We start from the raw sequence: 26,502 nt of genomic DNA on the forward strand, positions 1-26,502 counted from the left end.
AGAGAGAGAGAGAGAGAGAGAGAGAGAGAGAGAGAGAGAGAGAGAGAGAGAGAGAGAGAGAGTGATAAATGTGCGAATCGTCCCTAGTTTAGTCAAAACATGTGTATGTATACATGCAAATACTCCAATTATATATTTATACATAATCAGGATCTCTGTTTGTACGAAGCCTACTTCCAGGTTGGCCATCAGGTGGAACTTATACCCGCCGGCAGCGGAAGAACCAGACCGATTCCATTAGCATATGCAAATATTTAACTTGAGGAAACTGAACGGACTTGGGCTTGCCAAGCCTCTAATTTGTTGGAAGGTTTAGATTAAGGAGCAATTATCGGATTTGATTTGTTAGTTTGCCGATAGATTATATCAGCTTCGCATTTATGTCATAGGGGTAGCGTAGGCTTGTCTAGGCTTCAATAAAAAATTGGTTAAACATTTCCACGCTTTTGTTTTTATAAAAACTTTGCTTAATAGCAAGTTTCTAATATTTTAATTATAAATTATAAGATATAAGTTTCCGCTTAATAGTTCATAAGGTTTATGTCAGTAGTTTATAATGATTATTTATTAATTTTTTTCAGGATAAAATTGTCCTTTTTTATTACTTCTCTATTTTTTCCTCACATATATTTCGGACTTGCCTGCCAATTATTCTGTTCTATTATTTTTCTAAAATAAAAACAATACGCAATAAACGGTATTTTAGAACCGATTATTCATTGGATTTAAATAAAAATTTATTAACGAGTGATTTAAAATATATTTTACTATTCATACCAATACTTAATTATTTTATATCAATTTAAAAATTAAAAAGTGTTTGAGATTAGGCCAAAGTTTAATTGTAATTATTCTTATTTTTTTTTTCATATTTTATTTTATGTATTGGACTTATTTATACTCATTAAAATATATTTGCATATTCAATTCTTAATATAAGTTCACAATTTAATATTTTTTTTCTTCTTTATTCGCTCGTTATTCTCCATCGCCTGTCTAAAATTTTCAATTGAAAATACTACTTTAACGTGATGTTAAAATTCCTACTGTTATTCTTACATATTGTCTCCAAATTAATACATATATCTAAAAAATAAAATAATAATAAACTACTACCAACCTTCTCGAAATATTACTTGGGAAAGGATTGATCAATAATTCGCTAAAGTATATTCGCCAGCGATTTTCTTTACGATTCTTTTTTTATTTCAGATGTTTTGAAATAGATTAACATCATCCCTGGATAATTTTTTTGTATTCTTATCATTATTTTTATTTCTAAGCTTTGGAGATAGCTTCTTATTTTTTTTAAAGATCTAATTAAGCTAATTCTTATGTTTGATGTCAAGGTGACATGACTGGTAAATACTCCGTCTACACGATCTACGAAGGCCACGAGATAATGTTCCATGTATCAACTTTGCTACCATACTCTAAGGATAACAAGCAGCAGGTAATACCACTGTTACATATCTATTTTTATATACTGCATCCTAAATTGATATTTATTAAAATCTATTTATGAAGACATATAAAAAAAGGCTTCATTTATTTTTTAATTTTTACTTTATAGTAATTATTGCTATTCTTTTATTTAAAGATTTTTTTGATCTCATAGAAAATTCTTTATTATATATCTATTTAAAATAAGATTTAAATGATATAGTATACTAATTTGAATTCATGCATGAAGAATGACTTTTTTTTCCTCACAGTCGAAATTTCCCAAATATAATTTTTGTTTGGAGAAATAACACCTACTACCTTAATCCGACATTGATGGTGTTTTCAAAGATTTTATAGCCATTATGTCTGGATGGGCCCATACCAATTGCATGAAACTATATCTATTATTTTTGGATACATTTACGCAAACGTATTTTCCTTGACTCCCAACATAGCCCATTTATTTATTTTACGGCAAAAATCTATACGCAAACTACTCAACAAAATTCTATAATAATGATTTTGAATAATTCAATGTAAACATCATGAATATTTGGTAAATAAAAAAAATTATATAAAAAAATATTCAAATATTAGGAAGAATTTAAACATCATAAAATATGCTTCTCCAAGTTCCAAGGATTCCGTTCTACTATTTTTATTGTTATGATCTCCTTCGAAAGATAGTGCCACTCCGTTTTCCAATTTTAGCCACTTTTTCATTTTTACACGATTTAACTGATATTCCAACTTAGTTCTCTTCTTCCAGTTTTAAATGTTTCAAAGGCGTATCAAAGACAGTCGACAAATCGGGGCTTAGTGTCTTAGGGGGCTTAGTAAAGTATATATAATACATTTTATGTATTATGTATGTATGGTTATTTTAGCTAATTTTATTGTAATGAAGGGTAAGAAAAAAAAAAAAAGGAGGGGCTTAGTGGCGTAAAATTCCATGGTGTAGCCATAGGCTATAGCTAGACTATACCACCTCAGCTGGACTCATATCAACACCTTATAATGCCACAAGGCAATCAAAGGGAAAAGACAGTAAAGTATAAAAAATACATTTCATGTATTATATATGTATGAAGTACTAATTTTTATTTTATGAATGGAACGAGAAAAAAAAAAAGAAAGGAAGTGGCTTAGTGGTTATGTGTATTACATACACCTTAAAATACCTCTGAGTAAAAGAAGGGTTAAGCACAAAATTGTATATAAATTTTCCTATTTATATTTGTACTTGCTTTTAAAATAATTCACAGGATGTTACGAAAAAAAGGGATGGGGGCTTAGTGGGGCAGGTTGTCTTGGAAGGATTTCCTTCTACTATTTTGAGTTATATGGTCTACTTCGAGATATTGTGACATGTGACGAGAATAAAACCTGTCCATAAAAATGAAAGTGGTGTTTAACAATAAAGACTTCAGAGAGGAAGATTTTATTTATGAAAACGACCAGTGTTAAATAAAATACGTAATCATTGATGGGCAGATATTGAAGTTAATTGACGGATGTTGAATTGATGGAGGAGGAGTAACCACTCTTGCTATGAATTCCAAATGCCCAATCAATCCACGCTCTGAGGTCCAGATGGCTGCTCATTGCTCACTAGAGATGAGGTTTCTAGTCAATCAGATTTCCTTCACAATTTCTTTTTGTTTTCTCGACGTTTTCAGAAGGATCTTCTGAGTACTCTGTAACTGGATCCTTTAATTGAAGGAATTTTCTATCAGTATCATAGTACATAAAGATCTGTTAGAGTTACCTCATAAATATATTGATGGCAATTAATTTTTTTTTCCATTATGCGATGCTTTTAAAATGTTCCACGTTCCTCCTTTTTATTTTAAAACGTTAAATATATTTTCGACTATGGCATATTATAATTATAAGAATATGAAGTCCAGTAGTCGTAAACGTTGTAAAAAAAACATCCATAATAATACTCCCCAAGTAAAAGAGTTCTTAACGTTTGGCCTAATCACCACAATATTTTAATCGTTTAAATGTTATCTGTATACAATTATTATATTATTCATAACTAAGCAATTTTTCCAATATATTGTGTAACCTAACAATTGTTCTAAATTAACTTAGCCCCAGAATAATATACTATCTTATATTTCAAATTTAGTTTCGAATATGTGGACTCACTCGTGAACACTGCAATGTTTAATTTATTGTTTCAATACCTTATCCAGTCCATCGGATTTCGTGAATGGCATCTACAAACTCTTTGCTTCTCTGACTGTCCAATAAGTTCATTAAAGGTTTCCAAGTTTTTGGAAACTGAGAAATTTATATTTTTATTTATGACGAGTCACATGGTTTGCGGCTATGATTTATTTGTAACTCACAAAACTATTAAAAAAACTCCCTCCTCCTGGATGAGGCCACCTAGATTGTCCTCACTACTTGGTTTCTTACGTACAAATTTGAAAATAAGGAAGGTCAGTAAAGCTTCTTCACAAATTTTGTAAAAATTCATTGTTTAAGTTACATCTTTAGTACAAAAAAATGGCGACTGTTTCAAAAAGTTAAAAAATAATTAATTTTTCCTGTGGAGCTCTATATCGTGTAAACTACCAACAACAATAGAAAATCTAAGAGAACATCATTTGAAGTAGAGTAAGTTTTCTAAAATGCAAGCCCTAATAGAGCTATTTAAGTTGAATATTTCTCGAGATATAGCTTTTTAAAAAGCAATATTTCTTAAAAAGATTAATAGTTAATTAATTTATTTTGAAAAGTCTAACCTCAGGAAATATGTGACGTATTGATGATTATTTGAACTCAAATTAAAGTTAGTTTAATGTATTATAAGTAGTTTATGACCTTTACCTTAGTAGGAATAGTAGTTCCGAAAATTAGTTTTATATATGAATAAATTTATTTCAGAAACCATAGGACGTACAGATGTCTGCTAGCACTAAAATTAAAGCTAGCTAAATTTACTATAACATTGCTTATAACGTTTATCGTTGTAGGAGTAGTAGTTTTTGATAATGATATGATATTTGACAAAATAAATTCACAAAATGTTAATTTCTAGTTATTCTTATAAAATGTTTGGTTTTTTAAAAAATAATTCTCTAAATCCATAAGACTCACATATGTCTGCCATAACTCAAAATAAAGGAAATTTAACTTAGTGCAAAGTAGTTTATGACACTTATCTTCATAGGGGTAGTAATTTTTCTGATATTCGCTTATGAAAATTTGGCAAATGAAAATTTGTCCGAACAGCTATAAATCAATTTATTTTAGCAAATATCATGAAAACTACTACTCCTACAGAGAAAAACGTCATTAACTACTTTAAGCCCATTAAACTAGCTTTAATTTGAATGCTAATTTTCATCTGTACGTCAAATGGTTTTTGAGACATAGATTTTTAAAAATAAATTCACTAACTTCTGATGTTTTTGTACGTTGTATACAACATTTTTACAAAATATTGCTTTGTAAAAAGCTATTATCTTGAGCACTATTCAACGTAAATAGCTCTATTAGGGCTTACATTTTAGAAAATTTACTCCACTTTAAATTATGTTCTCTTAGACTTTCTAGTGTTGTTGGTAGTTTAAACGATACAGAGCTCCGAAGGAAAAATTAATTATTTTTTACTTTTTGAAACAGCCACCATTTTTTATTCCCTCTACGTATACTTGGCACACTCATCAATTTTTATTAGTAATTATATATAGTTTTCATTAAAGTAATCAAAAATTGGGGTGAAATAACTGCCTTTTTCTCCTCTTGGGCTCTTGTACTACCAGGTTTGAGTGTGAGGTACATCCTTTCTCGCCTTTCAGGCCCAGATAGAGGGAGAGATGGTTATATCGGGAAATCGCTACAAAGATACTTCCCCATTCTCAATACCTTGGATTTGGATGGACGGTAGCGTGTAGAATACACTGCGGATAAATTCAGATATATAATATATTTTCGCCTCTCCCTTATCTCTCCTTTTATCATAGGCCTCACAGAAAAATCCTTCTAAAGTGTATTTCAAAAACGATCCATGTAAATATCCTTATGCTATGTTCGTTTTTAACCGAGTACCTATTTTTATAAATATTAATTTGAAATAATACAAATATATTCAAATTCTGGTCCTATTTAGATAATTTTAGTTTAATATTTTATAGAATTCTATTATATTTAAAATCAATGGGTGTAATATTTTATGAGATGTATAGTTTTAGAGTTAAACTAATTTTTTTTTAGATCAGATATATATTTTTTATAAACATCTAAGAGTACATATTTTATTGTAACCCACCCTTATTCGTATATATAGTTTAAGAGATTATCGTAAAGCTATTTTTTTAAGGTAATATATATACATATAAGTTATGGTTGGAGAACACTAGTCCTAACTCCCCATATAAATAAACCTCAATAATGTCTATAAGGAGCATCACAGAGATAATAAAGTTGTATCTTTCTAGTAATCGTGCGTTATAATTCTGTTCCTTTTTTTCCTTTTTTTTTTTCAAGCCTTTCAGTACAAGTGCTCGTAAGTTATATATATAAGAATATAACCTATGTAGCGTCTTGGGCCCAGTAATCGGTAAGGAAGAATTGTTTCGCCATCAACTGTTGTGCATGGAGGTGCATTGGTCAGGATCACGCTATCAAATAAAATAAATAAAATATTTCCATAAATATTACCATAAAATATTACCATAAATAATTCCATAAATATTACCATAAAATATTTCGCCTTATTAATGACACTCATTTTATAGGGGTTGGGTACGATCAATGGCTGATAAAACAGAATAAATAATTATCTACCGAAGCCGGGCTCTAATCTAGACTCGGGAAACAGGTTTACAAGGTCTTACGAATATAAATGAACCTACAAGACTGTAGTACAAAATGAGAAAAGTACAAATAAACAATTTTCTTATCAATGCACATAGGGCAAAACTTTTCTACTGATCAACTCACTGAGATATCATGGGAGTGATATTGGATAGAATCATGGCAGGTGTCTCTCATTTTAAATACTTGCGGGCGTCTTAAGTAACATCGACAGATCTTTTTTTCCTCAAATTTAAAGACGTTAACACTGAAGACATGTAAACGTCTTACTACATGCATTCATTTATCATAATTTACAAATGTTTATATAACTTATAACAAACTCTTCGTAGAACTGAGTTACTAAACATCAACTGCACTAATACCCACTCCTGTTTTATTTAAACGTCAATATAAAACAAGTTACAAACTTTTCACGTTAATATTCCATTATCATTCTAACTGGAATATCAAAAATAAAGCCATTACAAAAGGTCTTCGCAACATACACTGAAGGCCTATGGGGCACTAAATCAGATATTTTTTTAACTTCATAATAACCCTTCTAAAAATATTGGAAGAAGAACCAAGCAATATTTTGATTAATGAAATGAAAAAGAAATCATCATTATTTTGAGACTAAGCCACCTTAGAACAAAAATAATGTTCATAAAATGATTGTTTATGGTCTAACTAAGAAGTTAAAATATTAGATTATCTATACATAAATTTCACGTTTGATCGCAAAATTGGGATTTAAGGAGGTGAAATAGCTGATGTTTGAAGAAATTAAGGGAATATGCCTATTAATACCAAAAGGAGAAAGGAACCAGAAAAGACAAGAAAATATTTGTTAAAGGGAACAGTCCTATGTGCTGAAGTATAAATACTGATATCTTGGGTGATTGTGTTTAAGGAATGAATCGAGGAACGTAGGATAAAAATATCAGTGATTTAGGGAGAACTTATTTCTTAGGGATTGAAATAGAAAAGAACTAAAGAAGTACTGTCATCAAAAAGAGGGATAAAGCCACTTTAGGTCGGAATAATAGCCAGAGTTGGGCCGTCTGTAGCTGAGGGAGTTAAGGCGTAGGTCTTTGCAACCTCGGAATGGCGGTGGCGCCGAGTCGAATTCGGCCATTATTCTTTTGTTTTGTTTTTTTAATAACCTCCCTGGTCATTTCTGACATACGGGGGTTTATCTACAGGTGACCAACCTATTCTAACCATGGTGAGGGGTCAAGTTTTTCATTTTGTAGGACCGCCACTAAATAAAAAAATTCAACGCCCTAAGCCGGATTCGAACCGGCGCCACCCGCAGTTCTCAGATTTCTAAGACCTGAGCCTCAACCACCTGAGCGCTCCGACCTGAGGGGTTGACTTTTATTTCTGTGGTGGTACCACGAGATGAAAACTTGACTCATATCTTAGAGCAGGGTGGTCAATAAATACCCCCTCCCTCTATGTCAGAATTGACCAGGAAGAGTGTCATAAAAGAAAAAAGTATAATAACCAGAAATATTCGTGCGTAAGAACTATAGTTCACAACTAACAATACAGGAAGAGGCTATGAGAAAAAAGATAAACATACATATATGTTAAGAATTAGTTAGTTACCCAAACTGTTTTTGCAGAGGTCGATTGTTCATTACCTTGTTTATTCTGCATTTTAAATTATTTGTTGCCTATAATTATGAAAGTTAAATAATAATAACTTTTTGTTCATTGCAGGTCGAGAGGAAGCGACATATCGGTAATGACATAGTCAACATCGTATTCGTGGAAGGAGGACCCTCACAGATGGCAAACTTCAATCCATCATCCATCAAATCTCAATTCACTCGTATCCTTTTTCAAAGTTAAAATAAATAAATAAAAAATAAAATATGGTATAAATAATGTAACTATTGCAGAGTGCGTTCTTATCATAACTAGATTTATCTATTAATAATCGAGATGTATCATTGACGAAAGAGAATACTTTAATCTATAAAAAAAAGTTTCAATATCACTCTTAATTTATAGGTTTAAAAATAATATGTCAACCTTGAATCTTTTTTTCATAAACAAATATCAAATTCATTAATTTATCAATGAAATTTTAGGAGAATTTAGTGGTCATTCCAAAAGTTTTGAAAAAAGCCTATGTTAAAAAAAAAGAGACTTTCAGATGAGATTTTAAGGAATCAAAAGCGCAATAGAATATACAGTGATAACGTTGTCCACACGTAATACATGAAAGGAAGATAGTCTAAGTGCAGTCGACATAACTCAATTAGTAAATAAACTATTTATTTTGAGCCAGCGTTTTGCCCCACTTTGCAGGGCCTCATCAAAGCTAAAAATGATACATAAAACTAAAATTATAGTTAATAATAGTTATAATAAAGAAAGAGAATAAGATATCATGGAATAAAAGTGAACTAAAGAGTGGTAAAAATGTGTGTGAAAATTTATATTTCATAAATTTAAGTTACAAATTATAAATAGATCACTCTTTCTTTCTCAGTTGAAAACATTTTTGCTTTATTTTTCACCATTATTTGACTGTTTATTGGTTTTAACTATACACCATGAGCATACATAAACATATATATTTTTAGATAGTAGTCATTAAATTCTTTAATCAGGAATAAATGATCATTTTTTTTTATATATCATAGTTTATAAGTATATATATTTAATTTTTACTGCAGGTTATTTACTTATCCTATAAAGCTAACAAAATTCTGATCAACCCATCAATATTCTTAGTGATAAATTCATCAGAAATACATTATATGATTCTTTACCAAGAACATAGATGTATTCGCCGTGGTCAGCTATTGTTCAGAAGACCAAAGCTACAGGCTCTCAATATACTCTGAGGAGTCGGTTCCACTTTTTGGCCCATCTCTACCCTGTCCACCAGTTTTCAGGTCTCCAACCGATTTCAGGGACTTCTTGTTGGTAAAGTGTAAGTGTAACAGCTTTTAAATAATATTAATCTTTATTTAATTTATATTGTTTAATATTTCAATATGTCTTAAAAATGAATTTTATGTTTTTAAAGTGCAGGAATTATATCTATACTTTATCTATAGTATTTTATATATAAAAATGCATGTTTTTCTAACATAATTTAAATTTAGCAATCATGAAAATTTTAATGGCTTAAATCAGAAACTTACAGAATATACATATATGTGTTTTTCATTAATGATTTTGTTGCGTTTCAGTGATAAATGGTGAGAAAGCCACTTTTAACACGCCAATATTTGCCCAGAAACGAGAGAGGACCCTGGACATGCTGATCAAAGACTTGTGCGCAGAGCACATGGGCGATGGGTGCAGGGCTGTGAGTAGTGTTAGTTGGCTTCGTATTTGTGCTTCTTGGCTTAGTTATAAAGTAGTTAGCTTCTCCGAAGGTGATAATGGCTTAGTGCCTCTCTGTGATATCCCTAGAAATTTTACTGCGCATTTCCATTCTTCTTTTTTTACAAAATTCTAAAATGAAAAGAAGTTTTTATTATTTTTTTTAATTGAAACTTCTTTACTGACCTTCTACAACTCAAAAGCGCAATTGCCATTGTCAAGGCAAGAAAAATTTGGCATGATTTTAGTATACAAGCTTAAAATTTAAATGCATATTTATACAATTGAACCCAAGCAATCACAAAATAAAATGTACATGAGTCTTATTTACAATGTGATGAATGATTCCAATACAATTAATATCCTCTGCAACTGAGTTTTACTTTTTTTCTTTTATGTAAGTCTTTCATAACCTCATTCCCTATACAAATCACTTAAGCTATTTATATTGAAAATAAAGTGCAAGTGAGATACCATTCAGGCTTAAGGTATTTTTTTTTCCTCAAAGTATTTTATTTTCTCATCAATTGACTGAATTAAAATGGATTACTTAAATATTCCATGGAAATTTAAATATCTAATCCTCCCTTTACATCTTAGCATTATTTTTGCTTACCATATAATAGGTAGAAAAAATGAATAATGGAAATGTTTTTGTGATTATTTTTTTCAAATTTTATTATATAAGCCATTACTTCTTTCTGAGAAAAATCATTGTGAGTGTTTTTCATTTTTTGTTTTGTGTTTGCAGCTTTATTGTTTGTGTGCTCACCGCAGTCCTGAAATGTGCTGTTTAATTTTGTTTTCAAAAGGAATCACTGCTAGGCTTTGACTCTGATTAGGAAAACAATTATACAGACATGTGACATGAAGAGTATTTCATTTAGCTTTGAGATTTATTTAGGCATGTACATATAGAAAATGTATAGGTGCTATTTGAATGTTGCATTTTGAGTTTTTATAAAAATTTGAGGAATAAATAAAAGAAAGATAAAGAAATCTTTTATCATCAATGGATGCATATTTGATTGCAAATCCTGAAATCAATTCTCAGAGCTCCTTAGATGGTTTTGCCATCTAAAGTCTAGACTGTTTCAGGTAAATAATTGAGTTGCTATAAAAAAAAAAAAAAAAAAAAAATAGTACTGAAATAATTAAAAAGTAAATAAAGAAAGCAGCACTGATGATGCAAGCTATCATTTGTGGCTGGCAACTCGTACATTATCGCAGAGGATCAACTCAACAGTTGCGGATATACATTCAAATTATTAATTTTAACTCTAGCAATGAATTTATTAAAATGTATATATTATGGCTGTTTATTAGGTCTTCTATGACCTATATGTCCTTTTGCAAGGCAGATAGTCTATAAGTTAAATAAAATGATGTTCAGAAGATCATGATGATGCCTATTAAGGATCCAGAGTACAGGATCGTCGCTCGTACATCCTTCAGTATTATTAACTGATAGTTCTCACTTATCTAGGAGATAAAATCTGAGAGAGATCACAGACAATGTGGGTCCTCACCATTACTTAGTTTCTTGAATAGAATGGAACATTTTCATTTTTGTACATCTCGACTTCATTTATTATTTGATCCACAGCCTTTACATCTGTGAATGATCTGTAACTGATAGAATTAATAACCGAGTGAAACATAGTTAACCAATAATAATGCATTTTTTTCACCTATTTCTTACTACCGCTGCTTATCAACTTCAAATTTCACTTCATTCAAATTAAATAAATGACTAATATGTCACAGACAAATTTTAGGGGCTTCCTTTAACTTTAAAAGTTAAAGCCCCCTTCCTTTAACTTTAAAAGTTTAAAAGCCCCTAAACTTTAAAAGTTTTAGGGGCTTCCTGGATTCTCTCTTTCTCTTAGGGATTATTTCATATCTTCCAAACCTTCCTCAGCCTCCCACCCTAACGCAATATCGCATCATCCACAGCCCTAACATGTCTAAATATGCTACTGTAAGTGATCAAATCCATTTTATGTCTATTCAAGTCTATTTAAATAAAATCCCTTTACCTAATAAATTGAGCAAGAGCATCCATGTCTTATCATATAGCAAAATATTTTCTGGCTTCTTTTAGCAAGGGCAGTGTTCGGCTTTATAGCTTCAAATACAAGTAAGTCTAGTTTTAAGCTGTGTGCTATGTTAAATAATCTTGATAATTCACATGAATAACCAATTTGAAAGTTGATATATTTAAGTATGTCGCTGCAGTAAGGGCTCATAATCCAAAAGTTACACTCCAGCTCGATGGATTAGATTTGACTGGACTTGCTTGACATCCTTGTTGTGAGCACACATAAAATTTCCAATAATTGCAGATAGGGTCTGTGTTACTAAATTGCAAAAACTGTTGTATTATTTTATCTATTCATCTGATCCAGTCAAAATTTTACACAGCCTTCTTGAATTGATTAGAAAGACAATAAGACATTTCCCAGAAAAAGGGTTTGCAGTACCATTGGTTTTTATTGCAGCCACATCCTTTATTTATGTTACTTTTCATTACTAAATATTAAAATACCAGTATTAATTCAATTAATGAGTTGATGTAGTTCTATCAATGAAATTATTTTCTTGTAGCTTTAATAATACCTCTTCAGTAGTAACTGTCATATATATTTCTAAATGAGTAAGAAACCTTGTTTATATCTTAATTTTGTGAAAATCATAATTTATGTATATTATTTATTTAAGACTTTATCACAAGTCCTAGCCTTGTATTTAAGATTAATCCTTACTTAATAGACGATGCTGAACCGCAGAGCATTCTCTGACGTTTTGCCTGACCCTCCACGAGGTTCTCGGAGGAAAGAGGAAGCTCGTCAAGTAGAGTTTGTTAGGATAGGTCAAGCACTGAAGCTGGAAACCATAGTGAAAGGAGATGCTCCCACATCATTGGCAACAACTGGACTCTACAAGAGGGCTCCGTGGGAGCCACATTGTTTCTACCCCGACTTTTCTCATGAAATCTTGGCTGGTGACTCATGGGGTGAAAGCAGACTCATACTGGCGACGGATTCCGGTGTTTACTTAGTTGAAGGTAGGTCACTTCATATTTATGTTTATTTGATATCACTGTAAAAAAAAAGTTTAGACAATTAAAAAATCATGTAGTTTATTTATATTTAAATAAATAAAATTTTATCCATTTTAGTCTCAATAAATTTTTTATTCTGTTTGTAAGTCCAACGTTTCAGCCAATTCGGCCATCCTCAAGGACAATCTATTACAAACAGCTTTTTTACACATATGATCTTCAAAAATTTCAAAATAAATAACAATATTCTATATAATTTATCTTACCTAAGTACAATTTTAGAATTAAATCATCTAAAAAAAAAAAAAACTTCATGATGCCTATGCTGCCCACGTCAATACAACAAATTACTATATGAGACATTAAAACATTAGGGAATCATATATTTTTGTTAATAAGCATTTCTTTGACTAAGTCTAATTACCTAATTAGTCAATTTTCACATTAGAATAATAAGATTATAAATAATGTAGTTTATTGTTCAGTGGTAAAAAAATTAAGCTAAGTTTGATGGGTGACTGGTTAGCAATAAGTAAGCACACACTGTAGACCAAAGGCCCTTCCTCGAGTAGGTGAGGCTGATCAGCTAAACGAGGCAACAACCTTATATACCATATATATATATGGTATATATCATATATACCATATGAATTACTAGTTGATATTTGACTTAATCTTGAACCAGCAATGACCCGTGAGCCCAGGAAGTCTTTAAAAAACAAAACTTGTCTATATACCTCACTTTGTTTTGAGGTAATTATTGTCATTAATTTATTTTATTTTTTTATAGATGGCATCTCTCATCGGCAAATATTCGATAAAACTGTCATTGTTAAGCAGCTAACTGTGGTAGAAGCTCATGGAATTCTCTTAATTCGGGTAGATAAAGGTATGGGGAAGATGTACTTTTTAATTGTACCGATTGGATGTTTATATTATTTTTATTAAAAAAATGTTTCTTATGTTAATGTTTAGTCAAAACAACAGGTAGAGACAGTAAGATGCATGTTTTCCGTTTGTCTGACTTCGAAAGAGATGGTGAAGTTAGGAGCCGCCCAGACATGAAAGAACATAAATTAGAAAGAACCAGAGGATGCAATCTATATGCAGTCAGCAGGCCTGGAGGTTCTCACCTCAGGGTAGTAAGTATCTAACATTCAATATAAAGTATGACAAGTATTAAAACTATGAAGTAGGTAGCGTAGCGATTTCAACTAGAAGGGCTCAAGATTTACAACTGAAAATTTAAGTACGATAGGGGTCACACTTCAGTAAATAGCCTCTTTAATAGAGATGGTAGTATTATTCAATATTTTATTAAAAATCTGATCTAGAATCGATGGCAGATCAAAGTAAAAAAAAAATTGTATAAATATATAAGTAAACATGATTCCGGCTTAAAAAAAAAAAAAAAAAAAGATTGATTTAAGAATGTAAATAGGCACTTCTTATACTGCTCAGCTCACTTAATTAATTTTAGGTTGTCATGTAGTCATGGAATTAGACATACTGAAACAAAGTATGTTTACAATGACAAAAAAGTAATTATGTTTCTTGTTTTCATTTACAGGTGGTAAGCTTGAGTAAGAAGTTACTTATTATGCAATGGAGGCATTCTGCTGCCTGGACAGCTTGGTGCCCTGCCAGTGACACCGATACTGTCGATGGTTTTCAATATTTAAGAGTAAGTTTGGTCTAATTATGAACTATTTAACAAAATTTATAATTATATCAAGTAAAACAAATTTATACTGAGTCTACTAAAATTATCCATATTTAGTTATTTACTAATTTTCCAGTTATTGATTTAACTTAGCATTAAATTAATTATTCTGAAACATTTAAATAAATTTTTCTTTTTTTCACATTTTTTTCTTCATGAAGCTTTAATTAAATCAATTAGTGAAAAATATAACTTATTTATTAGTATATTGTAGTATAATGTCAGTTTATATTTTCAGGAGATTTCTATACCCGAGTCTCCTTCTCTGATCACTTTGGTTGATTCGACTGTAGCAGCCTCTGCTGGCGGAGTTGCTGATAACACAATATGTATAGGATACAGGCATCAATTTGATCTTGTCAATGAGAGAAGTGCTGATGTTACCAAGTTGTATTCTCTGCAAGATGGCAGTAAAGGGCATTTGGTTGCAGCAGTTGACCTTTACGAAGATGAAGAACCAGAACTTCTATTATGTTACAACAGTATGCATATTTAGAGCTTATTAGAAAAATTATCAGTTAGTTCTTTGGTAATGTGAGATATTGCTATAAGTAGTAAATGAGGATTTTAGATTTTTTCACAACCCAACATTTCAAAACTTTTAGAATGAAGTTTCACAACTGTAAGATGTTCTTAAATGCATCATACTAATTTTAATTTTTTTTTTTTTTTTAACATATAAGGTTTTTATAAAAATATATTCTGAAGTAAAAAAAAAAAATTGTATTTTTTAACCAGAGAAATTATTTTATTTGATTTAAATATTGCGTCTTTTGTAACTCTATATAAATTGCTTTAAAGTATAAAATAGTTTATAATCACTTAAAAAATACCAATCTGACAATTTAATTCTTCTTTGCTGATTTCCCACTCAAGTTCTTTCTTGTGTGGGTTTAAACTTCTGTTCCTTGATTGCTCAGCTGTCCCATTCACAAATAAAACACTGTACTTTTCTTTTAGTCAGTTAGTTGACCTAGTAAGATACCAACTTCTTTTTACATCCTCCACAAATTTTCTAAAAATGTTTGTTCACATATTTCAGAAAATCTTTGAAATTTTCATATGACTTCTTCTCATTTTTTTTTCCAGCCATATGCCTCTCAGCGTGGGGGTGCTTCCAACCATCGGTTCCATGTGTTCCTATCCCAGGCAAGTTTCCTCATTTCTTCTAGAGTCTTCCCTCTTCACCTTCCAATTCTTTCCATATGGCGGGCGTAAGAGATTCTGGGTCGCCCTCTCGGTCTTCTCCCCACTGGCCTCACCTCCAGTGTTTTCATTTGGTCTCTTTGGTGGTTCATCTGGCAGACGTGTCCATACGAGCTGAGCTGCCTCCTCTCCAGAGTTTCTAGCACAGGGCTTATCTTTAGCTCCTCCCTGATACTATCATATCGGACACATTCTCTCTGGGTTTTCCCCATAATTTTTCTGAGAAACTTCATCTCTGTTGCAGTAACACGGCTTTATAACCTATCATTCAGGATCCAGCTCTCTGATCCATACAGAAGTATCGGTAAGAAGACAGATTTGAACAGGTGGAGCTTCACATCCTCTCCCACATCTTTTTTTCTGATAATAGTGTTGTAGATTGTATAGTAGATGAATCGGGCTTCGATATACTGCTTGAGACTTCCGAATCTACTTTTCTAGACCTATTTATTGTCGTGGCAGATAGGTATAGTTTGTCACCACCTCCATCACTTCTTCATTACAGACAATCCTGATATCCTCTTGAGTTGTGCCAACTTGAAGTATTTTGCTTTTTAGGGGATTGATGGTCATTTCCTTCCTCTTCAATTCTTCATCCCATTCCATTACTGCCTGCTGAAGTCGCTCAGGGGAATCTGAAATAAGAATAATGTCGTCTGCAAATAGGAGGAACTCCACTACGATAAGAATTAGGTTCCATTGGCCCATGTACATTCGTGCACGGCATATGACTTTCTGAGATTTAATAAATGTGCAATGGGTATTAAACAAAGCTAATGTCCATAATGTAACAATTTACATTTGGTGCTAAGTTTTCATGAGTTTATTAATAATCTCTATGGGTTTGACTATAAAAAAAATAAATAAACCATCATTCCATAAAAAACAAAAACAAAAAAAAACAGTCTTCTTCTTTTAAGAATTTTGTTAATGTATTCTCCCCAATTATACCAAAGGAACAAAACTACAGGCTGCAGAAGAGTTTTTGATTTTAGTCTTGACACAAGCAATAAGGCAATATCTTTTATCACATTCCATTCACAATCTAAATCATTAAGTTTATTTTGGCATAGAAAAAATGAGTTCATTTGATTTTCAAATGTATACTAACTGTTTATAAAAGAAAACAATTTTTTACTGCTACCTTCACAACTAACTTACACATGTAATCAATAATTTACGGTGTTTAAATAAATAAATTCTAACAAAGAAAATCCTGAACCCAGTAAAAAACAAAAAAATGTAAAGATTTCCATACAAAAAAAATATAAGAAAGCGTCATGAAGGAATTTTGTCCCATCCATAAACAAGACAAATCTGTATGTTTCATGATTGTTTGGATGATCAGAAGAGACAAAAAACTAGACCTTCCCGCTCCAGTTAAAAAAGGTTCTCATATGTGAGAAATGGAAAGGTAGGGGATAAACTAAGAAAAACTAACTTAATGCTAGGGTAATGTAATTGATACATTTATTGTTATTATTTTATACAGGGCTGATATATACATGGTCCAGGATTTATAGAAAATTATTTTTTGATCAATTAGCTAGATTAAATTAGAACCTCCTGAGACAAAATTATAGTCTTAATAATTTGATACCTTAACTTGATCATATCAACAAACTAGTGGTCAAATAACACTTGCTCTAAGTTGGACTTGAACAGATAATAAAACATATTACATATGAAGATAGAAGTCTTTATCAATTAATTTCAAAGTTGATATGTTATTTCTCTATATTTATATAATACTTGATAGTGTTTTGCTTACTCATTTTAATATAATTTTAAAATTCTTTTTGTTTACAGATACATGCCATTTTCAAAAGCTTTCAGACAATGTGTCAAGTACTGAATTTGATTTTCATTGGAACTCTATACCTACTGATATAGGTATATTATTTTATTTTTCAAGATTACCCTTTTCTTTATATCATTTGATCATCTCATTAACTTATAACTCCTAAATTAATTTCAGTCTGTGCGTTTCCTTATGTGTTGGCCTTTACATCTGATGCAATGGAAATTCGTCTTATTATAAATGGTAATTTGGTACAAACAATGGCTATGCCAAAACTTAAACTGATCACTTCAAAGGTATGTATTGATTACATATAATACCTTTGAATATTTTTATTTTGCCAGTTTCTCTTTATTTCTATCCTATTATTAATTTGGTTTTCTCTTGTAGAATGATATATTTTTTGCAACAACTGCTCCTGAGTTCTTCCAAAGTAAATCTGAAAGACTTCAAGTGGATAAAACAGAAAAGGACAATAGCCTTTCTCCTCCATCTTCACCACATTGTAAGTTAAAAAAATTAAGCTCTTAGAAAATTTGATTTGTTTGCTACCACAAAATACCAGATTATTATTCATTAAAAGGCATAATCTATGGCTCATTATTTATAAACCTTAAGTATTCCTACCACATACATAGCGGGATGGTACAGTAAATGTACAATTTACTTTTTGTAGAAAAAGTGTATTTCCATCAAGTTTTTACTTTTTTCTTTAAAAAAAAATTACTTCTTCTTCTTGTTTCACAATATCATTTTAATTCCTTTCAGCAGGTATAGTACCATTTAGCCATGACAGCCACTCTTCCCAGGCCTTAGCCTTATTCTTGAATTTTCGAACATTATTTTTCTATTTTTCAGCAAAGGTGTTGGACATACTCTATAAATTACCTTTTTGGACTTTCTGGTGGTCTCATCCAGGGGGTACATTGCCCATTGTCCATTGTCTTCATTTAAATTTCTATCTAAATTTCAATGACCTCAAATTTCTCTTTGATTGACTCATTGTAGATTCGATCTCGTTTTGACCTCATCTCTAATTTTTTCTCAGTAATTTCATTTCTGCAGTTGTAAATCTGCTTTTCTGCCTGCTTGTTACCATCTAAATTTACTATTAAATAAATCATATCCTTTTCTAAACTTATCAAGAACCTTGATTTGACTTAGCAGTATAATTTATTTTGTTATAATAAGGTTATAATTTTCCACTATGTTTTCTCCTTACTCCTTTTTTTTCAGACTTAATGTCTATTTAACCTTTCATCTACATGGGTATAGTAATATTTATAAAACAGCTTTATTTATTTTTACTTTAATATCATTGGAAATCAATAATAATGATAATTTTTCAGCTGTATCTCCTGAGGCGAGGCCATTTAGACTCTATCGTATTCCATTACACGCCTTGAGTGGTCTGGTAGCACCCTGTGAGAGGCGTTGTCCTACTCCTACTCCAGAACCACCAGAGGCACCCTCTGGAGCTCGGCTCCTTGCTGAGCCACCAAGAGGCATCTCAAGATCCTGTTCATCATCTCCAACGCCACAGTCATTTCTCCCTCCCCCAAAATAATCCTGAATAATTATACTGTAATTTTTATTTCATTATTTACTATAATTTGAACTGGAAATGGTTTTATTTCTCTCCTGCTCTATTCCTCTAATCATCTCAAGTAGCTAAGTTGAGAATATATAATATACACATGTATGTGTATATAGGCATTTATGTACTGATATTAGATTCACTTAAACCAAACAGAACTTGTTTTTATCCAAAAATTTTAATATATTTCTCAATATAGATAAGATTAAATATGATTATAATAAAATAAAAAATAATATATCATTAATTTTATGAAAATTAAAAGTCAGTGTTTTAATTTAAATAACTCTAAAATCTTCCTGGTTCTTAATTATTCACAATTTATTTTAAATTATTGTTTATTACCCAAACAGTTTTTTGTTAATGGAATGTCTATAAAATAATTTAAGAGAAAAATAGCATTTACTACTGCAATTACATGTCCGTCCAAGTAAGAACTATTGTTTTCGATTAAAAGAGTTTTATTTGATATAATTGCAACATTTTTCTGGTAGTGTTATAAAGGTATATATTTCAGAGATATTTTAAAAATTGGTTCTACACAAATTTTTTAGTTCCAAACAAAAGTCTTTTAGTTCCACAAATTAAAAAAACAATTTTGATTAGTCTTTTAGTTAAATGGCAGGCAGTGGTAGTTCAAAATAAATTACCAAATGTGGCCTTACCAATCTTTTGAATCTTAAATTCAGTATTTTTGTAATTGTGATAAATTATTTCTTTGGTTAAAGTGAATCTAGAAGCTGTTGGTAGCGAAGATGGACGAGTAAACAGTTTCAAAGCCATATGCCATTTTATTTTATTCGACTGCATGGCATATGTAATAAAACTAGAGTTAATCCAATAGTTTTTGTTATTGAGCTGATTTTATTTCTGTACAATTAATTTAATGTAATCTAATATGTTTGTATTGCCGAGCCATCTTGTTCAAACTTTTAAATTGATACGAACATTACATATATATATTACATATAATTATTAATATTTCTGTGGATATATCTACAAAGTCTTTCTTAAAAGGTAGAAGCTCCTTGTATATATATTGGTAGGCTGATCATTTAGTCTAGATTTACCAGTCAGTGTCTAAAATATATATATTTTAAGTACTTGATATAATTTTGGCATACAAACAAGATATTATTAAATTTAGTAAGTACAATGTATGTATTTACTAACCATTTTCGAGTTACAGTTCTCCTGAGAAATATGTATATAAACAAAAAGAAAAACAGTAAAAAATGAATAGAGGAAAAATGCGATATATTTTTATTGCTTATGATTACAATTACATGTGTAAATACACGAACAAATAAAAATTGTCTGTATACATATCCTTTTGTAAACTAAATAACTTTTGAAATTGTTGTTGCGTTTCTTGGTATTTGTAATGAGATAAATAATCAACATGTTATCTATATCGATGAGAGCTTTTGAGCAAGTTTTCACTAAATGTATTCGATCTGAAACAATTATTCACAGGTAGGAATAATCCTTAAAGTCATTCAGAATGAACAATTATATTGGTACTTCTTACCAGGTTGTTAAATTGTGCCAAAATTGTCATGAATGGCACTCTCTTAACCTGTACATTTATATTTGAAAATAGTAATCTATTCATAAATTTGAATATGGTAGATGTACACATTCTCGAAATGGTGAGTGCGTATCTAGAACATAGAAAATTTAGTCTTATAAATATATTTTATGGGTCCAATAAAGGTACCACTGTACAAAGTCCTCATGGGAGTTTCTAAATATTCTAAATTTCCAGTTTTTCTATTGAGAACTTAATTATTTCCTTATTTTAAGCTTCTGAGGAACACCTTCATACTGTAAGTTTTTTACAAATATACATAAATTATCAAACCATAGATGGAAAGCAACAGTTGCAGTTTTATTTTGTTATTGATCATTGAATATTATGAATTAAATTGAAAAGAGGGATCTAAAACTGAAGGCACTACAGAGAGAACATTCGCTAAATGGCGTTTTATTTATTTATTTTTTTTAGATTTCATATATATTGATTCTCATTCAAACTTTCAAAGCTTTCTTAGGATTTTAAATATGAACTAGATTATTACTTAAATATATTTTGCTTACCAGGTAAATTATTCTTCTGCTCAGATGCAATTTTAATATCACATAAGATAATTGGTCTATTTTGGTTATTCAACAGACAAGCTTTGAAGAGTTTATTTTAATTAAATGGAAATTTATCCGATTTTTTTTTCTATTTGCCTGAAATCAGTTTTTATTATAATTAGCTTCTTTGTGGAAACTTGATCATTATTAAATTAATGTTATCAGGATTGTATAGCCAATAGAGTTAAGTAAATATTGAGTGGTCAAACCCCAAAACAAATTATTACACGTAGATTTAAATGATAGTTTCCCACACCAGGTAAAACTTTCATTTTTAAATGAGATAATGATCCAGAATAATTTGATTATTCTTTTATTCTTTATTATTTTATTTTATTGCATTGATGGTTATAGTAACTTTGTAGTTATATTTTTTGTTGCTTAATAATTCTAGTTCCAATTGAAGAAAATGAAAGTAGAAAAAGCAAAGTAAGGTATGCAGTCTAAAATACTTTAAACTCAAGAAGTAACAATTTTTTTTAAAAACATACAGTTGTATCTAATTCAACAGTATATTTTCCAGTATTGTGTATTTTCCGACCGGATCTCAACCATCATGATTTCATTGATAGTCAACTTATATACTAAATAATATTTCCATTATCATATTATATAGTTATTTATATATGCACTGCAATTGAATATGTATTTGCGCTTAATAGTTTTAATAGCTTAATAGTTATTTTTGCTGAATTCGTGTTGACCACACAATATATTTACTTGATTGGAGTCTTTCAGGGCACGTAATTCGGACGAATGTACTATATTGAACTGATGATAAAATGTAGAGGATATATTGTTATAATAATAATTTTAACCTATTTTACTGAAAAAAGATAAATAATTTTTTTAAACTTTTATCTTATTTATATAAAATTAATATTTTATATATAAATTGTAATTATAGCGTATAAATATTGATGTGTGTATACTGCCTATCCAAACTATCGAATGATGGACAGATTCCAAAAACAATTCAATTGAAAACCATTAAAATATGAATTGACTTTATAATGTTTTCAAAAGGCCTATTTACTATTTTCTAACCTCCCTAGTCACTTAAGAATAGTATCATTAATTATTACATTAAATTATTATTAATTTATTTGTACTTTAAAAGTTGTCTTGAGAACATCTTATGAACTTTGCTGGGTCAAAGCTTTAATGTTACCAATGTATTACTCTTCTTTCTCATCCTTGTATATTTACCTTGTTTTTTTATTAATATTTTTTTAAAATACAAAAATATATTAATGTTACTATGTATAAATAATTTTAAAGAAGTTACATAGTTTTAGATGTATTTAACTCCTGTTGAGTAAAAATATAATTAATTTAATGTATTAATAAAAAAAATAGGCAATAAGATTTAATTTTAATGCTTCGATTGATTAACAATAAAAAATATATATATATACATATATCCGTTTCATTCTACTGCTGTGAAGAAAACAGGAATGCTCTTTTATCTTTATGTGTGTGTATGTGTGTGGACTTCATCTAAAAATTGTGCTTTGCCGTTTTGAGAAAACAAATTTGTTTTTTTAATAACCAAAAAAATGTAAGTAAGTTAATACAGAGAGAAAAAAAAAAATTACATTTGTTGAGAGATAGTGTATTGAAAATATTTTCAGGCCCACTCATGGTCACAAACTCATTCTCTATAACTTTCAGTTCAATCAAATTTCACAAAGCTTTTTCTATTCAAACACTTAAATTCTATTGACTTTTGTATAAATTGTGTGTAACTTCATTGATCTCAAAATCTCTAGTACTAAAATAAGAAACAACTTATTAATGTATTAATTATCAAATATATTTATGATGGCAAATGTAGTTATTTTTTTGTTTTATTGAATTCCTCCTACTTTGTTTGAGAATCATTTCATGAAGAAGAAACTGCTATTTTTTATTTTTTTTTTCAGGAATGTTTTTGAAAATCGGAAACATTTCTCTCTTTATAAAGGTTTTCAATTGGTTTTCAAAAAAAGTGTCAATTGTACTGGAGTATTTCATCAAAGGAATGTGCCTTATACACAACTTTTTACAGACACGATAAAAATACTGTACATTACATTAAACTATATTTAATTTGAGTGCTAATAGACATCTGTATGTCTAATGATTCCTGAGATATAGTTGTCCAAAATAAATTCACTAGCTACTGATTTTAAGTGATCTTACAATTTTATATGCATGATCATATAGGATTTTTATGTATGTATACATTTTTTCTATATCTAGAATTTTTACTATTTATTATACTAACAGAGAATTAGTTTAGATTAGGCTCATGACAGCAGAAAAAAAAATTATAAAAAAAAAATAAAATAAAATAAGAAAGATGACAAAAAAAAATGAAAATATCTAAAAAAGAAAATATTAAAGAACTAAAACAATAAGAAAAAGATCATGTACTACTATTATGTATTTTAATAATACTCTTTATGCCTCTGTAATATAAGAATAGCAAGCAATTGTCTAACTAGATTTATTATGCTGTGTATATAGCAGGCTAAGCTACAGGAATAAAAATAACTTACATTAATAATATTTCACCAGATAATATGATAATTCATTAATAATCAACTTGTTTTGGAAAAAGAATTATTAGGGCCCAATTCGATACTCGTGAAATGTGTCCTAAAGTGGTTTATGATTATTATTTTCCCAGGAATTGTAGTTTTCATATATTCACAAATTAATGTTCCTCGTTATTTGGAAAACTATATTTGTGTTTGAAAACTGTATCTCGGAAAATATCGAATAATAAGTAATAAATTCTATTAGTGCTCAAATATTATTCTACTTTTAAAAAAACATTAATTTTGAAAATCCCCTCAGAAGTATTCAAGATATTATAGTACAAGAGGAAAAGAGGAGAAAAAAGTCAAAATTTCACCTGAATTATTTTGATTACTTTAGTGAAACATTAAATTTTCAAACTACATACAACACTAGAAAACCTAATAAAACACCATTTTAAAAAGAGTAAATTTACTCAAATATGAGCTCTAACAGAGTTATTTACATCAAATAGTTCCTGAGACAAGTTTTTTTTAAAACAAAATTTCACAAAAAATGAACTGAAAAATCAGTAGTTAGTAAATTTATTGTGGGAAATCTATATCTCAGGAACCATGAGACGTACAGATATCTATTAGCACTCAAATTAAAGCTAGACTAATGTGCTATAAAGTAGTCCATAAAAACTTATCTTTGTAGGATTAGTATTTTTCATGATATTTGCTAAAATATATTGATTTCTAAATATAAAATGCTACTTCTAGGAAGATAAACATCAAAAACTACTTCATAGTAAATTAAACTATCTTTAATTTGATTGCTGGTAAACATCTGTACATGCAATAGTTGCTGAGATAGTTTTTCACATATCAATATTTTGTTAATTTATTTTGGAAAATGTCATAAAAACTACTACTTCTAGGAAAATAAACGTTTTAAACTACATTATAGCACATTGAATTAACTTTAATTATAGTACTAATTAACATCGGTATGTTTCATGGTTTCTGAGATAAAAATTTTCCGCATTAAATACTGATTTTTTTTTTTTAATAATATAAACCTCCATTTTTGTGACCTGGAATACTTCAGTAAATACTTTAAAGGGCGTTTAATTTTACCGTTTTTTTTTTTAATCTAGGTAAAAATTTTAATTATATTCTAATAGAAAATGCGCGTTAGCAGTGGAAGCTTTCAATGAGTAAACTTTTTACTTTGTACTTTTCAACTTGGATAATAGCTTATCAACTTGTAATTCCCTTGGTTATCTTGAATCAAAGCCTTGAAAAAGTTATCTTGACTCCTCTCATTAAAAAAAAAAAAAAAAAAATAAGGCTCTACAATTGATTTAAATAAAGTAGATAGCTAACTGCAGATTATATATTGAGAAGATGACTGGGGTGCATTCAGTGAAGAATACAAATAAGTCTCTAATATTGTATCCTTATATTTTTATTTAATACCAGATCAACCTGGACCTTGTTTCATAAATGAAAGCCAATAGTAATATTAGTCCTTGAATACAAGTAAACAAACTATAAAGTACAAGAACTAATACATTTTGTTTTATGATGGGAATGGCTATTCATGATATTAAAAGAGTTTAAAAGTAAAAAACTATCTGGTACAATTGTACAAGTCAATGAAATTGTACCAAATACAAACTACAAGATTAACAGTATTAGTTTGTACTTTATTATGAAACAGGGTCCTGGTGAGTCTTACATGGCTAATATAACAGTTACATTAAATTTCTACTTTAAATTAGCCAATTAGCAGTTACTTTAAATTTCTAAATGAGTATGAACAATAACAAATGATTATGAACTGCTCAATAGTCACCTGGATGTTTGCCTCAGAATGTACTTGACCTTAGTTAAGCAACTACTTAAAATTGAATGATTATTCAGGTCCCGTACTGTACGATACATTGTTACTATCACTTTATGAGTTTTTTTATATGTATGTACATTAAAATACATTGCTCGTTTACATACGTCTTAGCGTGTTAACACATTTTCCTCAAACCTTACTTTTGACAACCATGTGAAAAATTGAACAATAGAGAAAACCGAATATAAGTTGGGGAGAATGTGATCATAATTGAATCTTTCTTATGGAAGCAGGCAGGATGACTACAAACAAACACAGGTATGGTTTTGATAGAACTTTTCTTTTCTTTAATATTCCTTCGCTTTACATTTTTCGTTTGTGTTGTGTATTTTGTTAAATAAGAAATAATTAATTTTTTACATAAGTTTTGAATTATCAAGCTTAACATAAAAAACAATTTTGTTATATTGATTATTATTCCGAATCTGAACTTAAACGTCTTATGAATTGCGCAGTACGATTTAATTTCGGGATCAGCAGAGATACGCACTCAGTATTACGCCGAGCTGAAGAGACTCTATCCATCCTTCCGATGCCAGTATTTCTTAGCTTCCTTTCTATTCCAAGTAATTAGTACTCAGTGCCCCTCCTATGTCCTAGAAAACCTGTATTTCAAATTCTAATTCAGTCCCGTACTAACAGGTACCGTTTTTGTGAAATATGCTGCGTTTGATAAATCATTTTTTACCCAAGCTGCATATCACTGGAACTCCATTCCCTCTTACATAAGTCATGTACCAACCCTTCCCTTTTTTAAAACCCTTATATTTAAATACATTTTACTTAACCAATCTAATTCAATATTACAATAGTACAGATAATTATAACTACCTTTTTATTTTGTTTTTTATGTATTTAGTTGGTTAGTTTCTATTCATTTTTTTTTATCTCTGTATCTAAAATTATTTATATACAATTTTAATATAAGTTATAAT

General features: G+C 29.7%; 1 protein-coding gene across 2 annotated transcripts in view; it reads left to right on the forward strand.

The window, feature by feature from the left end:
• LOC106688558 (GTPase-activating Rap/Ran-GAP domain-like protein 3) overlaps window positions 1–22,984 on the forward strand; it is a gene marked incomplete at its 5' end in the record, with an annotated part of 122,599 nt that extends 99,615 nt beyond the window's left edge. Inside the window, 13 exon segments of one of the 2 annotated variants that reach the window (XM_067049322.1) lie at window positions 1,350–1,453; window positions 7,993–8,104; window positions 9,065–9,217; window positions 9,480–9,607; window positions 12,388–12,682; window positions 13,470–13,568; window positions 13,655–13,821; window positions 14,250–14,363; window positions 14,641–14,884; window positions 17,418–17,501; window positions 17,587–17,705; window positions 17,800–17,914; window positions 18,759–22,984. In XM_067049322.1, the coding sequence (XP_066905423.1) occupies window positions 1,350–1,453; window positions 7,993–8,104; window positions 9,065–9,217; window positions 9,480–9,607; window positions 12,388–12,682; window positions 13,470–13,568; window positions 13,655–13,821; window positions 14,250–14,363; window positions 14,641–14,884; window positions 17,418–17,501; window positions 17,587–17,705; window positions 17,800–17,914; window positions 18,759–18,976 (1,952 nt within the window). 2 annotated transcript variants of the gene reach the window in all.
• Between the last annotated feature and the right edge of the window lie 3,518 nt (window positions 22,985–26,502).

Source organism: Halyomorpha halys, unplaced genomic scaffold (assembly GCF_000696795.3).
Source record: "Halyomorpha halys isolate HHAL.00 unplaced genomic scaffold, Hhal_1.1 Scaffold1155.1, whole genome shotgun sequence".
Classification (NCBI taxonomy): Eukaryota; Metazoa; Arthropoda; class Insecta; order Hemiptera; family Pentatomidae; genus Halyomorpha; species Halyomorpha halys.